The sequence below is a fragment of the Monodelphis domestica genome, chromosome 2, assembly GCF_027887165.1.
Source record: "Monodelphis domestica isolate mMonDom1 chromosome 2, mMonDom1.pri, whole genome shotgun sequence".
Taxonomy (NCBI): Eukaryota; Metazoa; Chordata; class Mammalia; order Didelphimorphia; family Didelphidae; genus Monodelphis; species Monodelphis domestica.
Genome location: NC_077228.1, coordinates 63890297 through 63911906, shown reverse-complemented (window position 1 = coordinate 63911906; position 21610 = coordinate 63890297). Strand labels below are relative to the sequence as shown.

Sequence of the window (21610 nt, the reverse complement as noted above, 5' to 3'; positions counted from 1 at the left end):
TGCAAAAGATTGTCCCTGTCCTTAGGAGTTCCCAATTTACATAATGACTATAACAATGTAAATGGAAAGAACGGTGACAAAATCATCAATTTCGAATGCTGCACAATTGTACTAAGCTTACCTTAAAGTAGAAATATCAGAATTCTCTTCTCTCCCTTCTTTGCTGAGGTGGGGAAGTATGGGTTTAAAATGCTGCAGATCACATCTTCAGTGACAATAAGTTAGTTTTGCTGAACTAGTTTTTTTTTCCTTTTTCTCTTTGAAAATTTTTTGTTATAAGGGGATAGCTCCCCGGGAAAGGATATGGGGAGTTATATTGGTAGATGAAAGTGATATTAAAACATCAATAAGAATTAAAAACACAAAAGAAAAATACCTTCTGAAATGGAGAAAATATAACTCCTCATAAAGCACTATAGATGTCTTCCCCAAGTATATGTCTTTTTTGTTGTAATTTTTCATTTGTTGTGTGTTTGTTTAGATCTCTAAACTTGGTGTTATATGAAAAGGTCAGTGACTACCAAAATAATTCCTTATTTATTTCATATTAGCCCTGGGGACTGCTTATCCCAGCCCATACTGGTCACCTCTAGACCTCAGCTATTCTCTTTAGAGGCAAAACTTAATTTCTTCTGCCCTTTGGGCAAATGTTAATCTATAGCTTGGCCAGTTTAATCACTAAAGGTTAACAAAGAATTTTTTTTTAACTGGGAAATTATGTCTTCAAGAACAAAACTATTGGTTGTTTTGTCTAGTTATATGGATATAATTTATCAGTTGGCCAAATGACTACATATTTTTCATAGAATCAGTAATCTTAAATTTGGAAACCTGTTGGAAATTGTTATCTTTAAATATAAGCAATATGCCATAATGGAAACACTTCTAAAATGGGGGCTAACAAGCAGAATCTGCTTTCTTCCCTTCTCCATTGACATTGGACAGGTTCCTCCTCTCTTTGACCCCTCCATTCCCTCAGCCTTTAACTTAAGATGTTTTGCTAAATGTTCTCTAGGGTCCTCTCCAGCTCTAATGTTTATGTATCTTCTGTAAGTGAAGGTCATTTGCATTCTTATTCGGATGTCCTCAGTTGAGAACAGAGAAAACTTACGATAATAGAAATATCTTTTCTCATTCCAAACATGATGGGGTCTGTTATTATCTACTGCTTCATTTCTGAAAATTACTACTCACCTGCATTCATGTTAAAGTAAGAAATTTCTGTTGCCATGGATAAAGAATCCATTGTTTTTATTGCCAGTAGTGCTTGGACCCCCACTCAGAGAAAGGGGAATAGAGGTTCCATTGTAGACCACACTTTCATGAGTATGGACAGGTAGCAAAGATCCAAGAAATCTTGCTGCAGATGAGAGCAAATAGCTACAATAAAGAGTTTGAATCTAGCAAATTTTCATTACCACTAACTGGGAAATAATGCTATTTTCTGTGATGCATTCAGCATGGGAATAATTAAATAGGCTTCTTCTCTCTGATCAGGTTGTTCACCGCTGTCTTGCCATCCTCATTCTATTTTATTTCTCCAAGTTTGGATTTTGGAGGTCATTTGGGGTGCTGGCATTTGCCTTTCTGCTGCAGGATTACCTGAGCAGAATTTTTAGTAGTTTCTGTACTTATGACAAGCTGCACAGTAACCATACCTTTGACTGGATTGGGGGTTGAGAGGTATATGGCAAGAATTTGGTAGAGACTAAAAGGCTGCAGAGCCTCTGCAGGCAACAAGTCAACATCATGTTACACTAGTTTTTACACTACATTTTTCACAATGTGACTCAGCTTTCTGAATTCTGCAGTCACATAGATACATTATGAATACTCACATCATCCTTTCTAAGTATTTCCAGAGCCTTTAGTGTTCTCATGGCTCTTGTAATTGTTTCTGTTGACTTAGAGGAAACTATAAAATCTTGGTCCCCTGGATATCATAGAGATCATAATAGATATGTCTTTGGAAAAAAATTTACATATAGTCTGGCAGTAGTTGGGAAGAGAGACTAAATGAGGCCTGAGGTTTGTTCTAAGGCTGTATTTTTAGGATGCTAGGAATTCTGACTTTAGCAAGTATACCTGATGCATTAGGGATGAGAAAATATGGGGTCATTTTTATCAGTATATTTGCAGAGGGAAATGATTGAGCTAAAATGAAAGCTTTAATTTCTAAAGGAGATAAGCAGGTACTTGAAGTTCTATGGTTTTATAATTGATAAGTCATCTTCAAAATATTAGAAGAGTAAAAGTACTTCCTTCATATTTTAATGAACTACTTCTTCATGAATGATTTGTGTAATCCAAAATTGTCGCTACTTGATTATTCATTGTCATTTTAGGATAAAAATTTGAGAGAATTCTCTTGAGATATGTGTTTTAAAAGAAATTATTTTAAGGTAGAAGAGTTGTCTTAATCCTGTTTAAATGATTAATATGCCTTTCTGAATTCTTTACCAGTATTTATTCCCATTAATTTAAAGTGTTGAAATTTTATCTTGTAAAAAAGAAACTCTGAATTATATGCATTTTTAAAATGATTGCTATGAATCTGTTGAAAGCAAGGAGATAACAAGAACAGAATAGTGGCTGTTTGGCTGTTTTGGGTGGAAGGAGGTATGTGTGGGGGAATCATTGCTTCAACTATAAGAGAAAGATTTCTAGTCTTAGAACAGAAAAATCCGTCTTTGAGGTCTTGCTCCAGTATTTCTTAGCTGTGTGACAAGGAGAAAGTCACAACGTATCTGAGCCTTCATTTCTTCAACAATAAAGTGGAGAAATTTGTATTCAGTCAATAAACAAACATTTATTAAGCACTTGGGCACTTCACACTGTGTATAGAGCATGAAACAGTGACTACTCTTGAGGACTTTACATTCAAACCAGGGAAAAGAGAAGTACATGGAACACATATAAATTCAAGATAGTTCCATGCAAGATAAAGAAAATGGGCAGGAGCAGTTGAGGGATCAGGAGAGGTTTTAGGTAGAACACAGGAGGTATCTGAGCTGTCTTGAAAGAAAAGAGCATTTCTGTGAGGCTGTGATAGTGAAGATAAAGAGCATTCCAAACACGGACAAAACTGGGAAAGGGAGTGTGGTATGTGAGGAATAGAGAGAAGGCTAGTTTGTCTGGATCTGTATTCTGTCTATTGTGGATGAGAGAGAGATACAATACAATATATTGCAAAGACTGGATTTTACAATGAAATCTCATACAAGAAGGAAATCAAACTTTGGCTGCCAATGGGGGATGGGACTGCAATCTCCAGCTAAGAAAAGCAAGTGGACAGTTGGAAAAAATATTCTTTTTGTCCTTCTGAACTGAGAGGGAAAGGAGCAATCTTGCTTCTCTTATTCTGCTCCAATCCCTCATTGATCTGAAGAGACCCAGATTAACCATCTTTCCTTATAAGTGGTGGTTAGAGACTTTTTCCCTTTGGGGAAGGCAAGAGTCTATCCACCCCAAAGATTTTCCTTCAAAAGCTATATCTCTATCTCAGGAAATTACACCAACCTGACTCCACAAAGATCCTAAGGTCTTCTGGGACTTAGGTCCTTAGACCTTAGCCTCAATCCCTGAAGAAACTTCAGGTAGAAAATAGAATAGGGACTTGCTGTTTCCCTCTTCCCTAACCTACCATTCCAGACTTAACAACTAAAAATAGATCTTATAACTTACTGAAGAACTAGACATCTCTTCTTCCATGTACTAAGGGGATCACAGAAAATAATCATCCAAAGAAGAAAACAGAAACCAGAGATTGAAGGGGATTTCCTCTTACCCTTCAGCTCTGGACATTGATTAGCTTTACCTTCTCTGGTACAGCTCTGCCTGGGGGGAAGTGGTGTTTCTCTTTATCTGTTTCCTCCCTCTCAGTTACCTGTCAAGCTTTGGTCCCTGATCCCACTCCAGTACACTATCTCATAGGATTGTTGTGAAGCACAAAAAAAAAATGATGTTTGCAAAAATCCCTGCCATGATGAGAGAGATAGTAGTCAAACATAACTGTTCCTGGCTTCATGGCCAGCACTCTCAACCCTACACCACCTAGCTATTTAAATAAAGACAAGTTAACTTTTCTTTTTTGAAGAGGAAAGTACTAGCAGTTAGTGGGAGGGGGCAATCAGGAAAGGATTCCTCAGGAAGACGTCATTTGAACAGAACTTGAAGAAAATAGGGGATTCTAAGAGGCAGAAATATAAAGGGGCAGAAATGGAAGATGGAATGTTGAAGGTAAGGAAGAGCAGGAAGGTGAGCTTGGCATGACTGTGACATAGAGGAAAGAGAGTTGTATATATAATAAAATGGGGAAGGTAGATTAGATCTAGGATTGGGAAGGGTTTTCACAATGTAAAAAGGTCTTGAGAACAAAAAGTGTGTGAGAAGCACTGATCTTGCCATAATACTCTAAACACAACAAATATTTAATAAATATTTGTTCAGTTGAGTTGAGAACAAAGTACAAATATCTTTTCTGTGAATGTAAGCCAATATAATTATACAATCGATATTTTCTCATTTGCTTGTTATTAGCTGCCATTCAATCTGTTCATTTTAATGAGTTACTTGAGAGTTCCATTGTTGACATATAATATAGGATTATAATTATTATTGAATTGGTCATGTTTTATTTTATTAATCTTAATAGTAAAAAATTTCAGCCACTTTTTTCTCTGACAGTCATTTAAATGTATCAATGTAAAATTTGGAAAAGTCTTACCAAAATTCTTAAAATATATTTCTTCCTTTTCCTTTGTTTATCATTAATTTAGCAGGAATTCTTATACATAGATTTTTCTGTGTGTATGTGTAACTCAGTTGTTTTAATCACACCTGACTTTTTGGACTCCTATTTGGGGTTTTCTTCACAAAGATCTTGAAGTTTTTTTTTTCTTTCTCCATCTCATTTTACATATGAGGAAACTGAGGCAAATAGGCTTCAGCAACTTGCCCAGAGTTACATAGCTATTAAGTGTATGAGACTGGATTTGAAATCAGGAAGAGGGTTCTTCTTGACTCCAAGCTTAGTGCATTATGCTCTGGGTCACCTAGCTGCCTATATAGATGCATGTATACATGCACATATGTATGTGTATACATACATGTATATATGCATATGTATGTGAGAGTGTTCTTAATGTTATATATTAGGCATATTATAGTTATTTAATATAAGTTTTATATTGTTATTTAAGTACTTCATGTCATTGATAATTTTATTCCTAATGCCATGTTGACCTAACTTTTATATAAACGTTTCATAGGAAATAGCTCGTCATCTCCGTCCTGGAACCCTCCGAGCCATCTTTGGGAAGAGCAGAATTCAGAATGCTGTTCACTGTACTGATCTGCCTGAGGATGGTCTTTTAGAGGTAAGATGTGCAAGCCCTAAAGTCATCTCTAAATTTTAACCCTAGTATTTCTCCCAAGGGGGGAAAAAAAAATCTTGGTCTTTGAGATGACATAGTTGTTTCATAAATGGAATGGGAAGCTTTTTAAGACTTTGTTGGTAGAGAGGCCCCAGGACATGCTCAGGATAATCAAGATGACCTGGACTCCCCTCCTGCCTCTTATCTCTCTCTGTCACCAGGGGAATGTCCTTTACCCTCTTTCAGCCTTAGTTTCCTCAGCTATAAAATGGGGGTGAATGGAGATGATACTGCCTCTAGTATCAGTTGTGGTTTGGGAAGATGGTGTATTTTTTGCTTTGCCAACTTGGAAGCATTATTTATAGGTCCCATACAGGTTATCAGCCTCATAGGTGCCTTTGTGTGATTTGGTTTAATGAACATTATAATAATCTAAGACTTCAAATACTTTGCTATAACTGGTATATTTTGGGGCTGTGTAAGGTTACTAAAGACTTAACAAAAGCAAACTTAACAAAAATTTGATTTAGTCAAATAGAGCCTTTTGGCAAGTATAAATACTATCCCCGTAAACTGCATTATATGAAAGTATTTCAAGTTAAGTCAGTATACAAAGTGCTCTACAATTCCATCTCTGCGATCATTTGTTGGAATGGCTAATGCTTTTGGCTTGATTGAACTGGTTGCATTTTCCATATATGTAAAGAATACTGGATGGCAATCCAGTGTCCAGGGCTCTGGTTCTTTTAGTTCTGTTAACTAGCTATCAAGCATAGGGCAAACCATTTTCTTTCCCCGAGCATCCGTTTCTTTAGCTGCCCATTGATGAAGGTTAACCAGGAACTGTTTTAGTTCTAAAATCTTGTGGTTCCTATTCAGCCAAGGTTTAGTTTGTGGAAATCCTTCCATCCATCTATAACCTTGACCAGTATAGGGAGACAAACATCTCTGCTTTTAACTAGTAAACCGAATAAGGACATCCAAGATCTTTTGTTTTTAAAAAGGATTTCTTTTGCAGTTGAAGGCCAGCTTCAAGGAATGGGTGATCTCAGGATGAGTCATATTCATTATAATAATGAAACTGAGAGCTAACATCCATCCACCTAGTGCTGTCAGGCCTCTCCTGAGCACTGGACATCCATTATAGGTGACACAAGATAACAAAAATGTTTCATACTCTAAATCCCATCAATTTTTTTTTAGCTAGATTTCCAGAAGCGCTTTGAGTAACTAAGCTTTGATCTCTACACAATGATGGTGCTTGGTGATCTTTTCTGCTAGTCTAGATGGCTTTATAAAGGAAATCAAGTGAGGCCTGCCAGAGGACACAGGGCCTGGGCCCATGGAAGGATATGAGGATTAGCTTAGAACAGGGAGTTGGGGGGGGTGGTGGCTGGGGATGGGACAATTGTCTTCTGGTAGTGAGCCATCCCATAGAAGAGGCAATAGGTGCATTTTGCTTATTTAAAAAAAGGTCTATTTGGGGACAGTAGTTGGAAGTTGCAAAGAGTCAAATTTGATCTTGATATAAAGGGAAAATCTAACAATAAGAACCATCCAGACATGAGGGTAATGGAGTTAGGCCTGCACACGCTGGAACAAAGCCTGGTAAACCTTCTTCAGAGGTTCTTTTTTAGGGACCTCTCAGGTCCCAGCCCATTCCAAGTTTTTGTGATTCTTTGTATTATTTCAAAGGAAGTCTGAAAGGTTGTCATTCATACTTGGTGGGAAGACTTCATCTGATGTCTTTTTGTTCCTTTTGTATCTTAGTCATTTTAGTCAGGTCCAACTCTTCATGCCCCCCTTTGGGATTCACTTGGAAGTACCTTTGCCCAGAGTCACACAGTTTGAGAGTGTCCGAGGCCATATTGGAATTTGGGGAAAGGAGTCTTCCTGACTCCCAGCCTGGCATTCTATCTATTGTGTTACTTGGTTGCCCCTAATCTAGTTCTGTATAACTATACTTTGAAAGTTTTGGTATATTGAGACATTTTATAATCATGGAATAATAAACCTCTGTGTAAGTCTTAACCACACTCTTGATTATACTGATTTTTTAAGAATGATTATTGTCCACAAAGGGAGAGAGCAACTAGGAAATGTGTTACTCTAATTCGTATAACTTTTTCCAGGATAGTCATTTGATTAACTTGCTTATCTAGCCTTGATTAAATACAAGCACTTATTCATTAGCTAATAGTGTAAAATAGTTTTATTTATTTATTTTAATGGAAATAAACTAATTTGTTATTCATTTGGTTTAAAACCCTCATTTTGTGAACTTTAAGGTTTTCAAAATCAACTTATTAAATTTTTATTACATTTTAAATTTAGTACAAGTGACTTTAATTTCTTAGTTTGGGTTTCTAGCTTGTGCTTTCTTTTTTTATAAAACACAAAATATTTTTTTTAATTTAAAGCAAGAATTTAGACTATGTGTCCTCAAGCAATTAACACCTACTTGTTACTAAAGGGGAAAAAAAAAAACCTTCACTCATGGCACAATTATTGCTTATAGTATCTGATGAGAGAGGGCCAGTAGGGCAAAGAAAACTGTTACTCAATCAAACTGGAATTCTCTACTGGTCTTCAGTTTCTGATCCTGTTTTTAAGAGCAGAGGTCAGTGAGAAGCAATCTAATACAGAAGAATGATACAAACCTGTAAGTACCAATTAGCACAGCTGGAAGCATCAGGAGAATATCATGGGGAGACCAAATGATGGCCCTCCCCCTGCTCCCCACCCAGTGAACATCAGGTGTAAAGGGTGAATATTATGGTTGAGACTGAAAAAATCTATATTTAAATGGTCTCCAAGGGAAATCCCAAATAATAAAATACCTGTCAGCTGCCAAATTTTTATGGTGATTTAATTACAACAGGAGGAAGAAAATATTAGAAGGAGAGAGAGAGAAAGAGAGAGAAGGAAAGAGGGAGAGAAGGAAAGAGGGAGAGAAGGAAAGGAGTTTAACTCAGAACCACTCTGGTTCAGGCTGACTCAAAGCAGGCGTTAAGGCCTTGGAAAGCCAAGGCAAAGAAAGGGGTCAGTCCTTATCACTCATGTGACCGGGTCTGAAGGAAAGCTGTCTGTGGGGTGCCTCCAAACTCAAGCTCCAGGATCGAACTGAACTCTAGCCCTCTCCACAGGAAGTCACGAGAACTCCCGAGGCTGTTCTCTACCTCACTTCCTGCATCTCTCATGTGCCAATGGTGGCTCAAGCTTGACTTAGGACCTCCCAGTCGTCTGTCCTTTTTTTGCACATATCTGTTGAAGGTCATCTCCTCAGATAATTAAATCTTGAGTTTAATGCAGACCTTCCTAATCTTGTTAAACTAAGAAGAGAGGAGAAATGTAGTTTCCAAGACCTGATTCTGTTATTCCAAGTATCTCTAGTGTTATTGATCAGGAAATAGCTAAATCAGATCTTCTAAAGAATGGTCTGATTAGGGTGGAATAGTTTTTAAATTCACACAGAGAAATAATTTTTGTGAGAAGAAGCACAGTCCCTCCAGTCATGGCTGTATTAAATGTACTTCCATTTCTTTCAACTCAAAATCAAAGACCTGAAAGTTGTCCTCAGCACATGATGGGGTGGCTGCTACAAGGATCCCAGTCACCTTCCTCTAGAACCGGCGCTGGGGCTTTGTTGGCTCTTGTTGCAATGGCTCCAGTGCTGGGGTCAGTCAGGAGGCAGGGGTGCCTCAGGCCTGGCTCAGGCACAGCCAGTGTGGGAGGCATTCATCTCTACTTCAGTCTTCCTTGCCTTGGGCTCCATCCCACACTGGAAATCTTTGTATTGTTGTTCAGTGTGAGGAGAGTGGCCATGATGCCTGTCCTCTGCAAACACTAACTCTTGCTCCAGTGCACACTGTTAAATTATTTCTAAAAAACAGTTAAGTGAATTGTTGCTTTACAATAATTGGGTATTATCTTCATTGTTTTTTGAAGGTCAGAATCTTTTTTTTTTTTGGTACTTGACAGTGCAGCTGGGATGGCACGTTCCTAAATCTCCCAGATTCAGTTTATCTCCCTTTTAATATGAGCATATTTCATATATTCTTATACATTTATGCACACACATATAAATAGAAATATGGAACAGCTAGGTGGTACAAGGGATAGAGCATTGAGCTTTGAAACAGGAAGACTCCTCTTCATGAGTTCAAATTCAGCCTCAGATACTTACTAGATGTGTGACCCCAGGCAAGTCATTTAACTCTGCCTCAGTTTCCTTACCCATAAAATAATCTGGAGAAGAAAATGGCAAACCATTTCAGTATTTTTGCTAAGAAAACCCTGAATTGGGTCATGAAGAGTTGGATATAATTCAAACAACTGAAACACACACACACACACACACACACACACACACACACACACACACACACACACACACACATATATATATACACCTTAATAGCCCAAGATATCATGAATACTTTTGAGATACTGTGCAAGCAAATATAAGCATGCGCATACACAATGTGTGTCTTTTAAGGCCCCAATCCTCTGATATGTCCAGTTGTTTTTATCCAACTAGTCCAGCCTTAGGTCATACTTCTTCTCTGTGTGACACATTTTTTCATCTAGGTCTATCTCCTCACTGCTTGTGAATTCACTATTCCCTTTCCTCTCTCCTTGTCTGCGCCTCTCGTTCTTCCATGGTCTAATGCAAGTCTAGCTCATTTCATGAACTTTTCCCTCAATATTCCAGCCTGCGTTGCTCTTTCCCTCAAGGGCAGAGCCTATATCTTGTGCTCCATTTAGCATTGGATCTGTTACTTTGTTGATGGTTAGACTTCTGGACTTGATTTTCATACATCTTCCCGGTGAAAAACTCATACTGTCCCAGAATCCTCTGAGATATACTAAAAACTACCCCACCCCACCTACAGTATTCCTTATACATGTGCATATTGTCAGAGATATCCATTTCTATCAGTTTCTTTTGTGATTTCTCACTTTTTCTGGTGAAAATTGGAATGTAAACAAGTGGGCAGCTGGTGATCTAAATAGAGGCTTTAAGATTTCTTAAATCTAGAATAATATGGAATGTTAGTTTGAAAGAACCTTAGATGATCTGATCAAGAGATTTTTAACTTTTGTTAACCTTTGACCTTCTGATATTCAAAGTAATATGTTAAATGCTTAAAATAAAACATTTAAGATTATGACGGCATCTAATTATATTAAAATTAAGTTATCAAAATGTTTTTCAAAATCTAGTTCATGGACTTCAGCTTAAAAACTCATGGTCTAGTTTGTCTCCTTCATTTTTTACATATATGAAAACTGAGGCTCAGAGATTGAGTTGTCTGTGGTCACACAAATCAGGAAGTGACTCTCTGACTTGGACTTTAACTTATGTATAAAACACAAGTAGGTGCTATGTAAAAGCTTATTCTCTCCCCTCATACCCTTCTTCCCTTTTTTTCTACAAAATAAGTTCCTGGAGTTGAATCAGAAGGGACCTTACTCATCATCTGGTCCAGCCCTCTCCTTTTTACATGAGAGGAAAGTGAGACCCAGGGAAGTGAGATTATTTGCTCAGGGTCAACCTTATAGTAAGTGACAGAACCAAGATTTGAGCCCGGTTCCTTTGCCTAAAAATCTAGAATTCTTTCTGCAGTATCTGTTAGAATAATCTGCCTCTCTTGCATCCATACAGATAATCCGACAGGATGGGAAATCCCAGTTAGATCCTTGGGAGGTAAATGTTGGGTTTCTCTTAATTCAGTTCAAAAAGTATTGACCAAGAGCCAAGTACAAATCCAGTGTTCTTTGTCCTGGACTCTGCTGCCTCACAGAATATCTCCTATGAGAAGGTTTTATTAGATTATTAAACTGTAGTCCCTAACAACCTGCTACTGCTTCATTGGCATAAATTTGTTTTTTCTAGATAAAAGATCGTTGGACTAAGGGCAGATTTCAGGCTCCATCCCTGATCCTGTCACAAGCAGCCCTCATTTTTCTTGCTTTGTGCTGGATGTCTGGTTTATTTCAGTTACCTGGTCTGGATTACCCTCCTATGTAGTTCCAATTTAAGATGTTCTTCAATTAAAATATATATACATACATACTATCTACCTATACATAAACTGTATGTGTGTGAGTGTATTTGTGTGTATTTATACATATATATAGATGCATCTTCTTGAAATCCACTCATTTGGTGTTGCAGAAATTCTGTTCTTCCAATGGGATGATCACAATATTGGTCCAGTTTATCTACATCATTTTTTTCCACTCCATGGAAATGTGCATTTTAGCCTTCATGTTTCTGTAGAGCTGCATAACATAGTATCCTTAGAATCCTCATACACATTTAAGTGCTACTCTACAGATGAGTCCAGAGGTCACTGATAAAGAACCATCCTGCACTTTCCCCTGCACCCCGCAAGCACAAGCTTTCCTTAGTCCTGCCATCTTCCCAGACTGCATGTGAAGAACTGTGTATCCTGGAACCTGGCCTTCTAGAAGGTCATTCACAATGGACTGTAGAGATGAATGCAGGTTGGTTTTTTTAAGAGACTGGTTAGTGAATAACTCAGGTGATCAGGAAATGCACTGTTCCACGTGAAATAAAGACGTGTGCCCTCAGAATTAACTTCAGGGGAGTCACCTCCTAATGACATCAGTACGACCCACAAAAGCAGAGCCATAGAGAATGTTTTCAGAAGTCTCCCTCAGGGATTTTGATGTTTCTGTCACTCCTCCATTTTTGTGTTTACTGAGTCCCCCAGACCAGAAAATCTTCATATTAAATGTCATATCTCTCCTGCATGAGACTCTCATGCTTGAGGGTCTCGTGCTTTGTTTGGTGAACTTGGCAAGGAGAGGTGGCCTTCCTGTCCTTCCTGTCCTATGACCTGACTTGTGCATCTGCCCATGAAGCCTGTCCTGTTAGAATTTTGTCCTGTGCCGGACATTAGAGAGATACAATAATGATGCATCTCTTTCTAGGATCTTGATTCTAGCTTGATTGTGTAACAAATTCCCAGAGCTAAAGTACTTTATTGTGTATAATATCCATATGTCATTTCCTTCCTTTATGTGTTGTGCAGTCTAGATTTTGGTGGATGATCATGCCTTTATGTGGAGATGAGATATTATTTTTGAGAGTCAAAGGAAAGCATGCCTTGTGCTTTTTTCTTCCTCCTGCCAAGAGTTTCTGACGTGGGTCACATGCATAGAAGCCTTGGTGGGGTCAGACCCCCATCTTCCTAACTCTACTTCGATATCCAGCACTTGCTTAGAAAAATCACATTCCTTATACTTTGACTTTAAATGATAGGTATTAATATGTAAAATATGTTTGGTTTTTATATTTACAGGTAGTCATTTGCCATTTAAGCATAATAAAACCTTTCAGTTTAAAGCAGATTGTTAATGCATATGTAAGTGGTCACTAATGTATTCACATAACTGGGTCCCTCTGGGTAAGGTATAAAGAGTCACAAATTGTTTTCCTAATCCTCCTGTAAAATTGCCAAACTTCAGAGAGTATATTTATATTTCATTTAGAATTCCATTCATTCATCTAGTTAATATTTAGACTGTAGAGTCTAGTTTAAAAAAATATTATCAGCTTTTCCATTAGAACACAGGCACTTTGGGCATAAAGCTTATGCCTTACTGAAACTTCGTCTTCCATAGGTCTGGCATAATGCTCTGCACACCGTGGATATTTAATAATTGTCCCCATCCCCCACTCTCTAGGCTGTTGTAGTGCCTGAGAACTTAATATCTGCAAGGTCCCTCCCTAGAGGTTTTGGGGGATTCGTAGCAATTTACTGCTCAGTCCCTTCTCCCAAGCGCCTTCTCGTTGGGGTTGAGCACAAATCACGATTTGTAAGAGATGAATAGCACTGGAAGTTACCTGGTACCATGTCACAAGGCAGTGTATGACTGTGTGCCAAATAAAGAATAAAGAAAGGAGGCAAAGAGATAGATCATCCCTGAGATAATCAAAAAAGGGGCATGTTCGGGAGTAAAGATAAACAGGGCTTTTGGAGAATGGACAGACACAATTTGGGTTTTCAGGAAAGACAGGAGAGAGGACATGAGCAAAGACAAGCTCGTTTGTTTGTGAAATAGTTAATTGGTCCAGCTGGAGCAGAGAGGAGTTTTGTAGGGGAATATTGTGAGAGGATATAGAAAAGGTCAGAATGTAGGTCCAGATGATGGGCAACTTTTAAAGCCAGGCCAAGATGTCTATAATTCATACAGTGGGCAATGATTTCAGGTTTTCAAGCAGGGAAGTGATGTGATGAAAGTGGTATTTTAGAAAGATCCATATGGCTGACTGCTAGCAGGGTAGATTTGGGAGGGACAGAGATGAGAGGAAGATACTCTAGGTAGGAAGATTATGACTCGGACTAGGATACTGGCATTTAGGAATGCTCCTGTACCTCAAGAATATAGTCGTGCAACCTATTTCCACCATATTTCAGAAGTAGAAGATGATATTACAGACTCTTTGGGTTAAATGAATTAATTTATTTCTTTTTCACTAAATCAAGAGTACAGATAGACCTGGAATAAAATAGTTTTTGAAAGGTGGAGGTAATTATACTTTCTATGTTATAACTAACCTTAAATGCTTGTATTCTCCCAGTTGAGAAACAAAATATGTCCTTTTAGAAGGAGTTCCAAGGTCAGCATGCAGATTACTGGAATCAATGGAAGAACCAGCTAAATTTAGTTCTCTTTGTTTTTCTGTTTTCTTAACCCCTCCTCCTATCCTCTTTTTACTCATAGCAATTAAATGAGACATGTCCATGATTATTTTTTAGCAGTGAAAGTTAGGGGCAAGAGTAAGAGAGCCTCAAGACAAAGGTTATATGTAGGAGAGCTCTTCCTTGTTTCTATTATTTATAAAGAAGTTACAGAGACATAGCACCTGATATCTCTATTTATTTCATGTTTCTCTTGATAGGACGATGATTTTATAATCCTGACATTATAATTTAATAATAATAATTACAATAACTAACATATAGCACTTACTATGTGCCAGGCACTATGCCAAGTGCTTAATAATTATCTCATTTGATCTTCATGACAACCTCGTGAGGTGGGTACTTTTATGATCTCCATTTTATAGATGAGGAAACTGATTCAAACAAAGATGAAGTGACTGGCCCAGGGTCTCCTAGCTAGTAAATGTTAGAGGTCAAATTTGAATTCAGGCCTTCCTGACCTCGGACCCAGCACTCTGTGCCACCTAGTCCCCTAATAACAGGATCAGTTCATCATTTCCCTGTGATAGAGTAGAGACAGTAAGATTAGCATAGATACTTGAAGCCCAGAAGGAATGTGGAAATCCAGTCCCTAATCTGAAGACGGCTCCCTCCTTTTCTATGCCCTTGATGAGCCCCCACTGGATGTGGTCAGTTGTTTTGGTAGCGGGCTTCCTGCAAAACTCGAGGGACCTGGTCCTTTCTCTTGCTATAGCTTCCGGGAGTGCAATAAGTAGCCCAGGGGCTCCTCTCTCTTCCTCTGGTGTAGTTGGGGCTGCCCAAGTGCAGGCTGTGGGGAAGAATAGCTTAGCAGAACTTGCTGAGATCTGCATTCCTCTTCTCATGCTGTATTTTAACCTCAGAGTCAGCATAGCATAAACACACTTGCAGGTCTTTTCAGAGTTCTGCTAGTGGGTACTAACCGTGTCTTCTTCTTTGGGCCAGGCACTCTTCTAAATCCTGAGGATAAAAAACCCAACCGAAGCATGCATAATCCCTTCCCTCAAGGGGCTCACCATCTAACAGGGAGACAATTCTGTACAAATAAGTGGGAAGTGACTAGAATTGTTAGACTCCTGGGTTGCTACATGTACTCCCCTTCCTTGGCTGGGGAAAAATTTAATTGGTCACAATCCACCTTATTGAATAATTTTTACTGTGCTAACACATAGAAAGGATGACTAAATTTGGGCCTCAATTCCATGTATCCAAAAGTGAAAGGTCTGCATAACCAATAAACATTATGTACATTTTTCCTGTACATCAACAAAATTATTAAAGTCCACCTATCTGGTCAGAAACATTTGGCTTTTGTTGAGTCATGAGTTAGAAAACCAAAAGGCAGTTGGAGAGAAGCCTTATTAATATTCTTTAAAATATTTCATTAATGGTAACAAATGAATATTAGTAAATGTATGCTTCTTTCCTCTATATGTTACATTTATATTGCTGTCTTCTGTTTTTATATTGCCTCAATTTCTTCCTGTACCCATCCCCTGCCCCTCATCCCTTATAGCAAAAGTTTTGAATGCATAATTCCATAAATAAAGAGGTCATGTGAACTAGTGGGTAGAGGGCCAGCTTTGGCATTGGGAAGACAGGTTCAAATTCTGATTTTTGACATTTTATCTGCTACAGTGGGAAAATCACAATTAATTAGTACCTCCAGACAATTCCAGACCTTAAGTTACAGATATGCTTATGATAGGAGGAAGGGTTTTTTAAAAAATATTATGACTTTTTAAAATATCATGACTTTCATTCCATTCCATTCAAGTGAAATTACAGCTTCCCCAATCTTCCTTCCCCAAGTCCATATATCAAAGAATTTCTGGTTTCACCTGTGTAAAGCACCTGTCATCTTCAGACATCACCCTGAACATAAGTAACACATCAGCCAACTTAAGGAACTACTTTTAAAATAGAGAAAATGGTTCAATATTTAAAGGCAAAAGCCATGGCTACATGATTTGAATCTAATATCAGTGAGGGAAAAGCTAATCTGCTTTGGAACTTGAGATATTTGAGGCTCTTCTGTGAGGAAAGTCACATTACTATGGACTGCTTTTTAGTCTTCTATTTTCCATGATCTTAAAAAATGAGAGAGACAGTGAGAGACAGAGAGAGAAAACCATAAACCCCCATTCACCGTGTTCTGCTCTCTGTAGTTTGACCCTGACCTTTTGTCTTTGCACTGCAAAGTACTTCATGACTAAGCATTGTCTAAGTTAATAAGTAACCCTCAGGTGACTGATTGGGATCCAGGAGGGAGGAGATGGAATTCAGCTTAAAATGTCATTGACAATCAGAATTATCCCATTTTTCATTCATAAAAATATTACTCTGATTCTGTCTTAGGTATGAAAACTGATAAATGTACTGCATTTTGTTGGCAAGAGTAGCTTATGGGTGTGCCTGTTTCAGCTAGGGAGAAAACAGAATAACAAGGTAGAGAAGAAGAAATAGTTTAACAAGTTTTGTTTTTTTTTTTAAAGAACAAATGTCAGAAGAATGTACATGCTGCTTTTGTAGGGCTTTTGAGTTCTTTATAAAAGTTGTGTTCCTTGGAAGGGACTAGAGTATCCCAAAGGCCTACACTGCCTTTACTACCACCTGGATCTCCTAAAAAAAGTTTCTTCATGAAATTGGGAGTCCATGAGTGGAGTCATTACACGCCCTCAGTTATAAATTCATTGAATCAGAAGACCAAGTGTGAGGGCATCTTGAAGGGAACTAACCCTGGCTTTGTTTCACGTTGTCTTTCTTTAGGAAAGTGTAGGTGAAATTCAAATTATACTACTTGCTATTTTAAAACTTCTTGCCAAATGGCAACCTGAAAGAGCATTGAGCTTGGCTTCCCAAGACTTGGACTCCTGACCCTGCCCTGAATTTTCCTGCATTTAGAAATAGTAGGAGTATGGTTGATGGGTGGTCAAATATGCCATGATAATCATCCTGCTACAATATTTACTAATCCCTCAGGGATTTGATGTGATTTGAAAATGTTATCTCATTTATATTTATTACATATGCTGAGGGGATGAATAGAAGAGAGAGATTATGATCTGCATTTTCAGTTTAAATGACAGTTAACTACTACTAAAAAAAAGTGAAATAACTATTTTGGTTGCCTCACTAGCTGGGGCTAAAGCTTCTTTATCATTTAAACTCAAAATGGTGTGTTCCAGCTGTTAAACCACCCTTGAGTTAACATGAGTTAGTTACTTTTTTCCATATCAGATTTCTTAAGGTTTGGTTCTCTGTATATATTACCATTTTATCATCTGGTAGAGGTAATTGGGTCAGAGGGCCAGAAACTTTTAAGAAGTATTGTTATATAGAAGTTTGACATTGTTTTATTATTTGACACTTGGGAAGAAGTAATGAGAGACAGAAATCTATCCTTAATGCACCATATTCCCTAGTGTTTACAGTTCTTGTACCATAGTGGGCACTCAATAAAATGTTTGAATGAATGAATGGTTCACTGGATAATTCCATAGCCTTTCACTTGGCTTTAACAATTTACCTTTATCAGTTTTACTCTTTACAGAGTGGATCCACTTTTGTCAAATTCATTTGGATTGCCTTTGCAGACAGTTACAAAATTCACTATATGTTTATTTTGCCACACCTATATTTGACTATGAAAACATAGTCATTCTGAGACAAGGACGATTTCCTTTCAGAAATATTGTTGATCTTTGAAAATTAAAAAAAAAAGATGATTAAAGAGACAGATATGCAACCCCGTTTTAAAGATTATTAAATGACTGTAAAACTCCTATTTTTTCCTCTCCAAGCTCCTTAAAATGCTTATATGCTTTTTCTCTCTGTATTTGGTCCTTTGTCGCTAACAAGTTGTCTCCCTCAATCTATTCATTTTATTCTCTTCAAGAAGCAGACTGTCTTGTCACAAAAGCAAAGAGATGGATCCTACACATACAATATAGGCTTACACTGGTCTATTCTTCTTGTTTGAGTTCTTCATTCTCAGGGTCTAGTTTAAGAGGGAGGAATGGCAAAGCTTATAGAATAGATGATATGCAATTTTACTAACATGTACTGACATTCTATCAGAATAAAAGACAACCTTAAAATTTTTTTTAGCAACAAAATTAAAATCTCAAGGAGTTTAATCTAGTTTGTAAATGAGTAACAGCCAAAGACATAAAAGAAGTGAAATAATTTCTCTCTTTGGAAATTTCACGTATGTAACTTTCTGTACAAAGTTCTCCAGCAGTTCATGTTACATATTAACTTTTAGTTACTGTACAATCACCCCCTAAGAGCTAAGGATTCATGTTTACTATTCATAGGGCAAGAGAGACTCATAAAACATTATACAGCAGCAGTCCAGAACTTGGCATTGAACTTTTCCAGGAAGGTGTTACTCATGGACATTTTTCTCTCAGTGGCCTCTAAGCTGTTTGTTTTTTTAAAAAAAATATTCTAACTAACTAACCATATAGTAATTTTGCACAGGAGCCCTGTAATTGAGATCCATACTAGCATTCAAATTCAGGGTAAAATATCTTCAATTATTTCATAATGAATTAAAAACATTTCACTCTTCATTGTACTGGACTAAGTAGTTATCCCTGATGACTCTAAGTGTTCTGTTTACTGATATTCTACTGTTTCAGTTTATCTGAGGTATTTGAATCTAAATTCAAGGCTTGCTTTAAATTCCCTATTCTCACTGAATTTTGGCTGTTATAATTATGCCAGATGTTAATTAGAAAACAATTAGAATTTTTACCACATCTGCATGATGGATGTTTGTTTACATTATAAGGAATGCCTGATTTATTAGGAATTTGATCTCTAAGCACTTTGACACTCTATTTCTGATCAAAGAGGGAATTTAAAATGTCTGAAAGAATTCTTTAGAAAAACACTCATGTATAAATGGACATAATGCCGATTGTTAAAAAAATATAGCTATTAAAGTTTACCCTTCCTTTAAAATATTAGTAGTTTGTCTTATTCCTAAGGGGCAGTTATGAATTGACAGAAACTATATTTAGAATTGTTTAGAAAAGTTGATTAATAATACATATTTGATCAAATAAAAATTGCACTTAAAATTGTTTTTACAATTTTTTGAGGCTGATAGTCCAGAAAATTATTATCTTTTTTCATAACCCTTATCCTAGAAGGCAGAAGAGCAGTAAGGGCTAGGCAGTAGGGGTTAAGTGAGTTGCCCAGTCACACAACTAGAATGTGTCTGAAGTCCTATTTGAATATCAGACTTCCATCTCTGGTCTTGACTGTAAGTCTGCTGAGCCACCTAGCTGACCATAAATCATTATCTTTTAATGGCAAACTTCTCTGTGTCTCCGTTTTCTTGTCCATAAAATGAGGATTTCTAACTAAGTGATCCCTAACTTTCTTGCCAGCTATAAAATACTGTACCTCTGTCACCTTAAAGAACATAGAGTCCAACTCTGCATATTTGAGTTTCTATGATCTTAGAACATCAGGTCAGGTACTCCAAGTATTATTATCCTCATTTCCTAGGTGAGGACGGTGAGTCAGAGAGGCAATTGTCTAAGTTTGCATAAACCCAGACCCTGGGTTCCCTGACTTCCCTCTAGTGACTGCTCTCCCACCCCTCTGCTGCCTCTATTGTTTTCTTCCCAAAAAATCTTGAACTCCAGTTTTCAGTGACTGATTTTCTTCTTTCCCTTTGTTCACGCAGAAAAAGGAAATACATTGGATTCTTTTTTCATGTATTGTTCCAGGTTAACAAATGCCTTATCAGGCTACAGCACTTGTTGGTCAAACCTCAAAACTGTGAAATGAATTCTTAGGAGAACAAGATTTCTTATCTTAGGATACCAGGCAGGCTGACTATACTGCAAGAGCAGCATTTTTGCTTCTAAGTCTGTCCAAAGTCTATAAGCATATCAACATGAAGTTTGAAAGTTCATTTGCCTCCTCACAGTAGTAGATGTCAGAGATGAAAAGGACCTATTAAGCAGCTATTAAGTCTAAACCTTTCCCTCCCCTCTTGTCCACTCCAAAGGTATATTTTATATTTCATTTACAAATGATGATGTAATAATATAAATTAACTTTTTGAAAGAGAAAGATACAGTAATACCAAATTATAGGTGGCTTAAATACCAGATAAGAAAGAACTTTAATTTCAGTTGGAATAGGACCGGTAACATTTTTTTTTCTAGCAGCAGTATCAAGAGCAAACTGAATGAATTTTGTATTTATGGAAGGGTTAGTTCTTAATACCTTGTGTGGCACAGTGAGCATCTGAAAAGATCTCAGCCCTCCAGAAAAATAGTCTGAATCCAAGATTAAGTATAATAGAAATAGGTGTAAATTCCTGCACTTGGATTCAGAAAATCAGCTGAAAAAGTACAAGATGGGGGAGGAGTGGTTGAATAACAGTTGTGGAAAAGTATTAGATTTTCTATCAGGAGCATTGTGTTCCATTCTGGGCACTACATTTTAGGGGGAGGGGAAAGTTGATAAGCTGGAATACTTTCAGTAGAACCTCAACCAGAATTATAAGGACCCTCAAGACCTTGTCAGTTATGTGTCTTTTGAAAGAACTGGGGTTGTTTAACTTGGGCAGTGATGATTTAGTGAGGACAAAAGAGCTGTCTTTAAAAAGTATCTGAAAGACTACCTAATGGAAGATTATTGTCCTTGGCCCCACAAAGTCAAAAAGTGACAAGTAGGATTTGTAGGTATAGATACAAGGGGAAAATATCTTCGCAATTAGACCTAGCATTATCAATGGAATAACTTGACTTAAAGAAGATATTAGGGTCTTCATTACTGGAGGTCTTCAAACAAAGGCTATATGTGACCACTTGTTAGAGATAGGAAGATGGTATCTCAAATTTGAGATAAGAGTAGATCTAGTCACATGTACTTTTTAGGAGATGGGAAGAACAATAAGGAAGCTATTTCATGTGACCAAATAAGACTTGAATTAGGATGGTACTAGTGAAATACAGAGGAGAGAATGTATGTAATTCCTGTACTTGAATTCAGAAAATTCCTGGGGTGGGATCAAAAGAACTTGGTAACATTAGATTTGAGACCTAAGGGAGAGCAAAAAGTCAAAAATAACCCCAAGGTGAGAGACTGGGTAAATAGTAAAGAGTCACACAGAGAGTAGTGGAGTAAGAAAGAGAATCGTGTTTAAGGGAAAGGATAATGATTATGGTTTATGGACATACTGATTTTTAAGGTGCCAGTGATATGTCCAGGCATAGATGTCTCTCCTATAGGAAGTTAGAGATTTGAGTCTGAAAAGAGAAGTCGAATCTAGAGAGATTTGGGATTCATCTACGTAGGAAAGGTTAGTTAAAGTCATAAGAGGAAGGAAAGCCAAAGAAGGAAGCATATGGAGGGGAGAGGGCTAAGAACAGATGCTTAGAAAACATTGATATTAGTAAATTGAAGACAAGAAGCCAGAAAAATATATAGAGAGAAGTGATTAGAGAAGAGGTGAGCCAGGAA

The 21610-nt window shown here is 37.4% G+C and overlaps 1 protein-coding gene across 2 annotated transcripts in view; it reads left to right on the top strand.

Annotated features, from left to right (window-relative positions):
• NME7 (NME/NM23 family member 7) overlaps window positions 1-21610 on the top strand; it is a 193716-nt gene that overhangs the window by 120628 nt on the left and 51478 nt on the right. For both annotated transcript variants that reach the window (XM_007480738.3, XM_007480739.3), the window contains one exon: window positions 5271-5378. In XM_007480738.3, coding sequence (XP_007480800.1) covers window positions 5271-5378 — 108 coding nt within the window. The remainder of the gene's footprint in view (window positions 1-5270; window positions 5379-21610) is intronic.